Raw genomic sequence first — 11,990 nt, 5'->3', positions numbered from 1 at the left:
CCTATGAGTTCCACCATATAATTATTAAACTAGTTTTTGCACTTAAATTTTCACAACACTGAAAACTGTCAGTGCAACTTGTTCGTGCTGTATACAAAGGCTCAAACCCTCCATTCTGATTCACGCTATTGTTACATTGTAGTATGGGGAAAATACCATACTTTTAAAATTCACATAATGCATTTAAATTTTTGAAGATTTTGCAATTATATAATATAAATTACTCCACCAATTCTTCTATTTATATTTGTCTCAGTGTGGCTGGAGGACTTATACATTCTTATCTTGGTCTTCCTCAGAATGTACCATTCTAACAATAAACAGCTTTTCTTAATTTTTTTTTACAGATATGTATTTTACCTGATTATCAGTCTGCGGGATGATTAACTGTTTCATCACACTCTGACATTGGCAGGTTTTCAGCAGCTGATGAGTTCTGAACTAATGAAGCATCCACACATATGCTCTGTTTGGAAAGTTCAGTGGATTCTGCAAAGCTTCCAGCAGACTTAGCTGAAATAAGTACATCACGTAGATCCTGGTCATTATCTGAATCTATATTGGCCGTGTTTTCAGTCTCTGGATCGAAGGAAGTGATATCTCTTCCAGTTAGTTCTGGATAAGATTCACAGAAAGAGATGCTGTCGCAACAAGCAGGGTTTTGCATAAGAGGCCAAGCATCTGAAAGGTCTCCACAGGCAGAGTGTGAAAGAGAACCGAGGAATGCAGGAATCATTTCTCCAACCGAATTTAAAGTCCTGCAAAGAGAAAAGAAACAAGTTTGAAAAAGTTTTCCAAAGACTATGACACTAGTAAGTGTTACATTAAGAAAATTAAAAATGGGGGAGAGAGATAGCTCAGTGGTTTGAGCACTGGCCTGCTAAACCCAGGGCTGTGAGTTCAATCCTTGAAGGGGCCATTTAGGGATCTAGGGCAAAAATCTGTCTGGGAATTGGTCCTGCTTTGAGCAGGGGGTTGGACTAGATGACCTCCTGATGTTCTATGATTCTATGTTAAGCCAATACTCTGGAGGTAGCCATGTTCTGCTGGAGGAGAGATCCTCTGGCAGAGGTCTGTTGGCCTGCTCCTCAAATCTGAAGACAGCAGGGACATTGGGAACACTATGAAAGGTAGAGAGGATGTGCTGATGGTTCCTCACACTCATTTGTACTCCTTAGTAACTGTCTTCTTTAGACTTCTTCATCCCTTAAAACCAGCCTTCAAAATAGTATCTGATGTGACTAATAAGAAAGGTTTTGCTCTGTCAGAACCCAGGTCAACTGACTCAAGTTTGTGGGACATGCATCACAGGACTGAAAAAAGCCGTGTAGACGTTCCTGCTCAGGCAAGGCTGTAGGTTTCAGATCCCAGACTCCAGCTCAAGCAGGAATGTCTACACAGCTTTTATTAGCCCTGTAGCATGAGCTCCGTGAGCCTGAGTCATCTGACTCTGAGACTCTGTGCCACAGTTTTTCTTTTTACAATGTAGTTGAAGGAAAGAGACTTTTCTGGGAAAAGAAATTGGGGCAAACCCCTACTCTTATGGAAACCACCAAGGGATCTTTCATATCCTGAGAGAGTAGACCGGACTTCTATTTTTAAAGTCTTAACCAAAGACCCCACACAAACTGCATGGAACTCAATTTGTCAGCAATGGAAGGATAAAGGGGCTGAGTCAACTTGGCACTTGAACATGTAGCTGCAGAATGCCTACATGTTTTAAATTTGATGCTTAGACTACTAAGCCATATTGTATCAAGGGCAGCTATTTAAAACCACCTCTAAATTTTTAGTCACATTTGACCACAGGAACAAAACAGCTAAAGGCCAGTTAAAACCTCATATAGAAAACAATTCTGGTTAGAAAATATTCAGTGTTAAAATCTACAGTTAGGAAATATCAGATGACATCAAAAGCTTTCTATTTTTCCTCACTGTATAGGATTTGTGATGCATAAATAACTGTACCACTACTGTATTTATATTTGGCCAGATGCAAAGTTGACTAGGAGTAGATGAATAGTTAGTACTATGGGACTCATCAACATTACATTAATCCAGTACTGGGCATTTGTACATAAATGATTAAACAAAATCTCATAGCAATCTCAAAAGTACTAGAACAGATCAGCCAATTCGGAGAGCAACTTAAAGTTTCTGAACCAAAAAAATATAAACTGAGTTAATGGAGATTACAAGCCATACCACTGGCTTCCAGAATTCTGGTTCACTGTAGTAACTGTTCCAGGCAAACCAGAGGCCGGAATGAGATTACACAACATCCTGCTAGCCCATTGGGGAATAGAGGGTCACCAAAAGGCTACAGGTGGATTGGGAGAGGGGAAGAAAATCCATCTGGGGAGGAAATTAGGACACTCTCCAGATTTTATTTTACTAGTGTCCAAACTTAAGGCTTGGATCTTGTATAGTTTTTTTTCTGGGTGAAAATGCAGAATTTGTTTCACCATAACATGATTTTTTCATGAATCTGGCAAACAGGATTGCCAGCAGTTCAAAGTTTTTCATTAAGCTCCACTGGAACTTGTGTAGCCTGTATAAATATTAATTTGTCTAACGTGCAAAATAGTTAATCCTCGATACACTCTAAAAAACGGTGTTACCTTTCATAAAGTGTAGTGTGAGAGTGGAAATTGCAGCTGTGACCGCTGTGCTCCATGCTGCAGGTCTCGTCACAGCACAGTGATGGAATCAAATGAACTGGGCCTACAGAAGAAAACTTTATTTTAATAGAGGTAAAACATGTCCTCAATTAATTCACAACAGGGCCATAAGTTTAAAGTCTGTATTCTTGTAAACTTATCATTTTTTCCCAATTTTACATAAATTAATTCATGAAGATGTGAGATGTCATTGTAAAAATGGTTTTTTTTTTATTATTCCTTTAAAACCAGTGTTACCCAATCTTTTAAAAGCTGAACCTCCCCTTCAGGAAAACGAAAGCATTTGTGCCCTCCTTCAGTCCCAAGGTGGGTTAGTAAGGGCCTCGACCTACCACTACTTTAGTTCTTCATAATCTGATACTTCCTCTCCTTTCTTACATGTTTTAATGAAGAGTAAAATAGCTAACAAACGCTGACATTTCAACCGTCATCACTGGCATCTGAGTTAGCGCCTCTTGAAAAGAATGGGCAGTCCTTTCCTCATAGCTATTGTTTTAGGTTTTATTTTGAGGGTTTTCTCCACAACAGTAACATTAACAATAACAATAACTGAGAGACTTCGCTTTCATTTAAGAAAAAAATGAGTCTCTGGAGAAAAATTATAGGACTGCCCATGCACTCTCAGCTAATCTTTTGTGCCTATCCTTTGGGAAACTGCACAAAATCATTAAAGACTGTTGCATTGCATAGAATCATAGGACTGGAAGGGACCTTGAGAGGTCATCTAGTCCAGTCCCTGAACTCATGGCAGGACTAAGTATTATCTAGACCATCCCTGACAGGTGTTTGTCCAACCTGCTCTTAAAAATCTCCAATGATGGAGATTCCACAACCTTCCTAGGCAATTTACTTCAGTGCTTAACCACCTTGACAATTAGGAAGTTTTTCCTAATGTCCAACCTAAACAACCCTCACTGCAATTTAAGCCCATTGCTTCTTGTCATAGCCTCAGAGGTTAAGAAGAACAATTTTTCTCCGTCCTCCTTGTAATAACCTTTTATGTACTTGAAAACTGTTATCATGTCCCCTCTAAGTCTTTTCTTTTCCAGACTAAACAAACCCAATTTTTTCAATTTTCCCTCAGAGGTCATGTTTTCTAGGCCTTTAATCATTTTTTGTTGCTCTTCTCTGGACTTTCTCCAATTTGTCCACATCTTCCCCGAAATGTGGCACCCAGAACTGGACACAATACTCCAGTTGAGGCCTAATCAGCGCAGAGTAGAACAGAAGAATTACTTCTCGTGTCTTGCTTACAACACTACTGCCAATACATCCCAGAATGATGTTTGCTTTTTTTGCAACTATGTTACACTGTTGACACATATTTAGCTTGTGATCCACTATGACCCCCAAGATCCCTTTCCATAATACTCCTTCCTAGGCAGTCATTTCCCATTTTGTATCTGTGCAAGTGATTGTTCCTTTCTAAGTGGAGTACTTTGCATTTGTTCTTATTGAATTTCATCCTATTTACTTGAGACCATTTCTCCAGTTTGTCGAGATCATTTTGGATTTTAATCCTGTCCTCCAAAGCACTTGCAGTCCCTCTCAGCTTGGTATCATCCACAAACTTTATAAGTGTACTCTCTATTCCATTATCTAATTCATCGATGAAGATATTGAACAGAACCAGACCCAGAACTGATCTCTGCAGGACCCAATTTGATATGCCCTTCCACCTTGACTGTGAATCACTGATAATTACTCTCTGAGAACAGTTTTCCAACCAGTTATGCACACATCATATGGTAACTCCATTTAAGTTGTATTTCCCTAGTTTGTTTATGAGAAGGTCACATGAGACAGTATCAAAAGCCTTACTAAAGTCAAGATATACCACATCTACCTACCACTTCCCCCCTATCCACAAGGCTTGTTACTTCAACATACGCACAATGGGCCACAGTTAAGGTTACTCATGCAGTAAAGAGGCAGGGCACTGAGCTGCCATGCTGTGGGTAGCAATTTAATATTGGTACAGGCCAGCAATAAATTACTATCCTTCTGAAGCAATCCTTGAACTGTTCGCTCTTTCTTTCCTTCTTTTACACATTCATCCTTGGGCAGAGACCAATGTCTGTAAAATTTCAGTCTAAAATGAAAAGTTTTAGTAAACTCTGAGCCACTAGAAACAGGGGATAAGAGAGGAAATTATTATGCTGACACTATAATGGTAATTACAAATGTACATAGAAAAACAGATCTCTTAGTATGGTGTTAGATGATATAACCTATCAGTACCATGTGGTGATTTTAACTGTGTCTATACTGATATTAGTTTACCACATGTGAATAACTTTGAATGTTCAAGCCTCCTAGGGTAGGTTTACACTATAATTAAGATCCCTCAGCTGGCCCATGGGTATCGGGCTAAGGGGCTGTTTAACTGCAATGTAGACATTCGGGCTCATGTGAGATGGGAGGGTCCCAGAGCTCAGCGTGCAGCCCAAAGTCCTGTGAGCCCTAGTCAGCTGGCATGGGCCAGCTGTGGGTGTCTTACTGCAGTGTAGACATATTCTTAATGTAACCTTGGGATTAGGTTCACTGTGAAAATGCTGAAGTTCAGGCTGACTGATCACACACATCAATTTAAATCTCAAAGCCTGAGCTAACAGTACTTTTTAGGAGCAACAGGAAACAAACATGTCTAAACAGACCTGCAGAAGAGTTCTGTGTAAGCTCGAAAGCTTGTTTATTTCACCAACAGAAGTTGGTCCAATAAAAGATATTACCTCATCCACCTTGTCTCTCACATGTCTAAACTGGCAGATTATTTACATGAAGGATCAACTGACCCAAAACAATAAAACAAAACCTACCTCAACAGCTTCTGGAAAATTCTAGGCCTATAATGAGAAGGCCACTTTCTTTTAACACTTACAATCAATCCTAACCTTAAGAAAGACTGATAATGTCCTACCATAACTAGGAAACCAACCAAAGCAACTCATCTGCTAGATGAAAGCTCAGCATTCCATGTGTTCCTTATGTTTAGACTTCTCATTTCCATAAGGCCTTATGGAGACCTAACTTACCACATGTCTGTGATGCATCTCGTTGACACTGACAACATGTTCTGTGAGCATATTCATTAAGCCGGGGTCTATCAAAACACGACAGTTCAGAACCATTGTAATGAATATCCTGTGATCTCATAGACCCTTTGAGTAAAATTGAAGAGAAAATGTATCAGTATGCTGTATTTGTTTTTGTTCACAATTTTTTATACTTATGGAGTATTTGAACATTATAGTTCACAAAATGTTCACATTTCTAGTTTCATAGATTTTAGACCAGAAGGGCACCTTATGATCATGTGGTCTGATCTCTTGCATAACACAGGCCATTGTATTCTTGCACTGAGCCCAAGAAATTGTGGTTCAACTAGAATCTCTTCTAGAACGACATCTGATCTTGATTTAAAGACTTCAAGTGATTAAGAATACATCACTTTCCTTAGTAAGATCTTCCAATGGTTAATTACCTTTACTAGTAAAAATGTATGCAGTATTTTCCATTTGAATATTTTTAGCTTCAGCCACTGGATATTTATTTTGTCTTTATTTGCTAGATTACAGAGCCCTCTACTATAAGCAATCTCCACCCAATGTAGGTACTTATGGACCATGGTGAAGTCACCTTTTAAATTTCACTACAGTAAGTTTAACGGATTGAACTCCTTAAAACTCATTATAAGATCAGCCCTCAAATAATTCTGGCAGCTCTTCTATGAACCTTCTCCAATTTTTCAATGAGTGGCCTCACCAATACCATATACAGAGGTAATATCTCCCTACTCCTACCTGATATTTCCTCTTTATACATCTAAGGATCATTTAAAGTCATTTTTATCTTAATTAAAGATATTTTTAAAATGAGGGCAAAATATCATGCTTTAAGTTTGCTCTCATTTTAATGTTAATTTTAAGCAATCTGAAAATATGGATGAAATGTTGACAAAATTATTAATTAAAAACATAGCTGATTAAGGCATTTCATTCATCTTGAATATGTCTATAAATATAGATAAATCCTTAGTGACAAACTTGGGATTTTTTCTTCAATAATATAGTAATATTAGTACTGAAATTTTAAAGCGACAAGTCTCTCATTGTACATTTTGTACTATTTTAAACAGGCTTACATTCACACCATATTGCCAAAGGCTTGACCCTGCAAAGGGATCTGTTGTACTGCACAATCTTGTTACTCTTAAAACAAACAAACAAACAAACAAAAAAAATAGTTGGAAACTCACAGCTTTGCTTCTTCTCCATAAACTGTCTCTTACAGTAAATAACACAGAGGATGAGAAGAGCTAAGAGCACTGTGGCCAGTGCACTGCATATAACAGCTGCTAGAGCAGTATCCCGAGGACTGGAAGCAGTTGATGGGATCTTCACAAGATTCACTTTGATAGTACCTAAAATATAATTAAGCACATAGGTAAGGCATGCTGTGTGGACAGTTTAGGTATATGGAAAATCCAAGAAATATAACTAGAACAGGCTCTTAGCACAGAAAAAAAAGGACTTTCCATCTGCTAATGTATCAACAGCAAAGTTGTATAACTAATATTAATATAGCTTATCCTCAGTTATGTTACTTACTCTCAATTACGCTGCCAGGTGCAGACACTTATAAAATAGCACAATCGGTTAAATGGGCATATAATGAATTGTAGCCGCATACATATAGACACCCTGGTTGTCAGGGAGGATTGAACCAGGACCTTTAGCACCAAAACACAGGCCTTTGCTACTTGAGCTACAGGAAAATTTGTCTAGCTTTGAGAAAGTAGCTAATTGTATAGTTAAAGGGACCACCCACTAGCAGGAGTTACAGTCACACACTAGGCCATTTTTTTCATGCTCCCCTGTTAAGGAATCTTGTTGTCAGTTAGAGGTCCACAGGAATTCAAGTCCATTAGAAGCACCATTTTGTCCTAAACTTGGTTGCATATACACACAGACACCAAGGCTGTCAGAAGGATCAAACTCCAGATTTTCAACTGTGATGGGACTTTATGTACACATAGTGATGGTTTGTTATACACAGATTACAACTCTTACAGCCACCATAGTAACAATTTCTGCCATCCTTTTGGTTTGGGGGAAAATAACTATTTTTACATGGCAAAGAGAATAGGAGTTGACTAGTGTCAAAGAGGTCCAATTGCAGTTATGGGAGGTATCTTATATATTGAGGATGTGCCAATTATTGTTTTCATTTTTCATTAAATGCTTTCTTATAACTGCTTAAAAAAGCTTTCTTACAGTGGCTCAATTCAGATCAGCTTATCAATTTCAGTGCACACTGGAATCTACATTAATTCCATAAACTTTCATGAGGAAAAAAACAGACGTTTGAGCTTTTATCTGACTGCAAGTTTTTAAAAAGCCCAACAAACCACATTTTATTAACTTACGAAAACATGTAGAATGTGCCTAGTCCTGAAAATATCCTTGGTTAAAACTGAAAGACTATAATTTCCTGAGAAATGATCCATAGTAATAATTTTCAGTTGGGAGATCAAGGCCTGCCAGAATACGATAAAATCACTAATCAAGACTTACATGTAATAGGTTGTTATCCTAAGTTTGCAACATGATAATAAGAGAGAACAGGATTCTTAGATTGTTTGAACTATCAAAGCATATTACTTTTAAAATACATTTTTCTAGACCAAGGCCTGATCTACACTTAAAAGTTAGGTCAACATAGCTCTGGTACTCAGGGGTGTGAGTTTTTCACACCCCTGAGCACCATAGCTATGCCAATCTAACCCCCAGGAGTAAATATGGTTAGTTCAATGGAAATTGCTTCTGTCGACCAAGCTACTGCTGCTTAAGAAGGTGGATTATCTACCCCTTCCACCACTGTAGGAAGCATCTACATGGCATATTAATGTAGCACCTGTAGCGTAGACATGGCCTGAGTATAGTATTTCCAATGTACACATCAGTAGGGTTTCTGGACACCAAGTATTTAAAAAAAAATCCCAGGCCCTCTTAGATCAGTCATATTAACAATTGTATTGGCCACAAAACAAATTGGTGTTACTATTAAATATTATGTTCATTCTGACCAACTGCAAGTCTGCAGAGAACATGCTTTTTGACTAAGAAAACATTGACCTCTAGGCAAATGGTTAATTGGAAGTTTTAAAAATTCCTTAAGGAGTGACCATTTCCTTGGGGCTTCAGGAGGCTTGTAGTGAGTGCTATGTCAGGGAAGGAGAGAGGATTTGGCCAGAGTGAAGAGGGGGTCAGCTCAGATGTCCTGGAACAGAGGGAAGGCTTTTAGTGGAGGATTAGCTATTGAAAGTCTGGAAATTAATTGTTTTCATATAATTACAACATTCTAGTAGGCCTTGAGGCTGCATTAGGAGCTGCTAGTATGGATCTGTGTACTCATGCAAAGTCTCACTGTAATCAGTGGGACTCTGCAGAGGAACAGGGTCCATGCTAGGGGATCCCTATGCAAGGCTAGGGTATAAGACAAAATGTGGGTCTTTCTTGTACCATTGTGTCTTGCCAAAGGATAACAGGTTTTTTTTTAAAGTCATGTCTCAAAACTCATGTCCATGAAGATGTTAAAGGAATACTACTCCATGAATTTTCCATGCTTACTGATTGTATAGGTTGAAACTTTTTCCTTGTACTGAAATCACAGTCTTTTTTATTATTATGGCACATGGTCTATCTATTGTTTAGATTTCAGATGATGGGATAAAGGCATTTCCCTTCATTAGTTTACAGCAGGGTTACAGAATGTTAGGAACCATTAGGAAAGGGATAGATAATAAGACAAAAAATATCATAATACCACTATATAAATCCATGGTACACCCACACCTTGAATACTGTGTGCAAAAATGATATATTAGAAATGGAAAAGGTACAGAGAAGGACAACAAAAATGATTACGGGTATGGAACAGCTTCCATATGAGGAGAGATTAAAAAGATAGGGACTATTCATCTTGGAAAAGAGACGACTAAGTGGGGATATGATAAAATCATGAACGGTGTGGAGAAAGTGAATAAGGAAGTGTTATTTAGCCTTTCACATGACACAAGAACCAGGGGTCACCCAATGAAATTAATAGGCAGCAGGTTTAAAACAAAAGGAAGTACTTCTTCACACAACATAGAGTTAATCTGTGGAACTCATTGCCAGGGAATGTTGTGAAGACCAAAACTATACCTGGATTCCATAAAGAATTAGATAAGTTCATGGAGAACAAGTCCATCAATGGCTATTAGCCAAGATGGTCAGGGATGTGACCCCATCCTCTGGGTGTCCCTAAATCGCTGACTGCCAGATGCTGGGACTGGACGACAGGGGCTGGATCACTTGATGATTGCTTTGTTCTGTTCATTCCCTCTGAAGCATCTAGCATTGGCCACTGTCAGAAGACAGGATACTGGGCTAGATGGACCATTGGTCTGACCCAATATGGCTATTCTTATGTACTTACACTCTTATTTGAGCCCCACAAACTTAATGGCCCAGATTAAGTGAACCACTGAAGCATGTGATTACCTTTAAGCTTGTGCTTAAGTTATAGGACTTAAGTACATGCTTAAATGTTTTCTGGGATAGAGATGGATTTAATCACATGCTTAAAGTTAAGCACATACTTAAGTGCTTTGCTGAACTGGTGCCAATATGCTGTTAAAAAACAATAACTGGGAGAACGGGGAGGGAAGACCCTACAGTGAGATTCTGGAAAGAACACAATGTTGTACATTATTAAAAATAAACTTTAAAAAGGCACTTTATTTCAGAAAAAAAATATTGCATTTAGTTTTCAAACTCTGAGTTCCAGTATATCCTAGGACAGGGATCAGCAACCTTTGGCACGCGTCTCGCCAGGGTAAGCCACCTGGCGGGCTGGGCTGGTTTGTTTACCTGCTGCGTCCGCAGGTTCGGCCGATCGCGGCTCCCACTGGCCGTGGTTTGCCGCTCCAGGCCAATGGGGGCTGCGGGAAGCGGCACGGGTCGAGGGATGTCAGCACCAAGGGTACTAAGTTTCAGAATTCTATGCAATGTATTCCATTAGTCAGATACATATTGAGTCAAATCATTGTTAACTAGTAGGAGTTGTATTGATTAAAACAATGTTAATTATGGCTTCATTTAGAGCAAAATGGCACAGTGCGTGATGTGCTACATCTTAATGTTTAGGTTAAAACCCTGAATAGACTAGAGATAAAAATGAATTCAAATGTCTTAGCCCACACATTAGAATAATAAGGGTGTTGCTGATCAAGACAGAAACATTGGCATGACTATAAATAGAAGTTTCCACTTTAGCTGTCCATTCTATATTTGGTTCAAATGAGTGCTAATAACTTTAGTTTGAAAAGAATTCAATTTGCAAATGTTTAAAAACATGAGTATGCTCATTTAAAGGAGAACAAACAAAACAAACAACACCCCTCCAAGCTCTCCTGCCCTACTCTCCACCAAACAGAAAAAACACAAAATTGATAAGACATTACAAGTACTATAAAGATATAACATCTTTGGAAAAAAGAAATAATCCTGATCATATTTCTGAATCTTCCCACAAATAAAAGATTGACTGCTTTCTCCTGATCTTTGAGTAAGAGGTAAGAAACGTTATTAAACATGACCAGAGACTGTGGTAAACACTGGAAAGACTGTCTCCTAACATCTGCAAAAGGACAGCCATTTGTGTGCATGGACTAGATCCAAAAGTTCATCATGTCAAACCACATTTTTCAAATATGCTCCAACTGCTGACTTTGAAGCATTTTGTTTCCAAGTTGGTGCCCCACACAGTTTTTCAAAGAAATGTACCAAGAACCCTTGGGGGTGGAGGGTAGAAATACAACTATACACATATTCATCATTTGTTGAGAAATGTTGCAATACTTGTTTATAAATAGAAAGCTTTAGAACTTAATTTCTTCTTTTTCAAGCCCACTTCTACCACAATACATATTTTTAAATGACTCCAATTGTTGACAGAGTCAGTGTACCGATAGGAAACAGCATCTTCTTGGGTGCTATTTGAATATTAAAAGATTTTTTTAAAAGGCTTTATATACTTAACCCTACCTAAACTGAAATAGGGACACAAAAATATGCCTTTCCACATGTAAATCTGGAACATCCAGAAAAATCCAGTGGCAAAGAGAATATATAATTGTTAATGTGGGTATAATGTTGGCAGCAATGACTTGTTTGGGACTTTTTGTTTCTAGGAGCTCATTTTGCATCCTCTGACATCTGAGGACGTTTACTGCCCATCTATTTTTTTCAAGGACCGCCATAT

The 11,990-nt window shown here is 38.3% G+C and overlaps 1 protein-coding gene across 3 annotated transcripts in view; it reads right to left on the bottom strand.

Moving 5' to 3' along the window:
• Window positions 1-365: 365 nt before the first annotated feature.
• Window positions 366-11,990, bottom strand: part of LOC113406842 (tumor necrosis factor receptor superfamily member 19-like) — a 108,265-nt gene continuing 96,640 nt past the window's right edge. For 2 of the 3 annotated variants that reach the window (XM_029911994.1, XM_029911995.1), the window contains 4 exons: window positions 6,940-7,104; window positions 5,717-5,842; window positions 2,622-2,724; window positions 366-758 (listed from right to left, as the gene is read on the bottom strand). In XM_029911994.1, the coding sequence (XP_029767854.1) occupies window positions 368-758; window positions 2,622-2,724; window positions 5,717-5,842; window positions 6,940-7,104 (785 nt within the window). In that variant the 3' untranslated portion in view covers window positions 366-367. The remainder of the gene's footprint in view (window positions 759-2,621; window positions 2,725-5,716; window positions 5,843-6,939; window positions 7,105-11,990) is intronic. The other variant, XM_029911996.1, reaches the window with a different exon arrangement.

Source organism: Terrapene carolina, unplaced genomic scaffold (assembly GCF_002925995.2).
Source record: "Terrapene carolina triunguis isolate 2854851 unplaced genomic scaffold, T_m_triunguis-2.0 Scaffold141, whole genome shotgun sequence".
Classification (NCBI taxonomy): Eukaryota; Metazoa; Chordata; order Testudines; family Emydidae; genus Terrapene; species Terrapene triunguis.
This window is presented reverse-complemented; position numbering and strand designations above follow the sequence as displayed.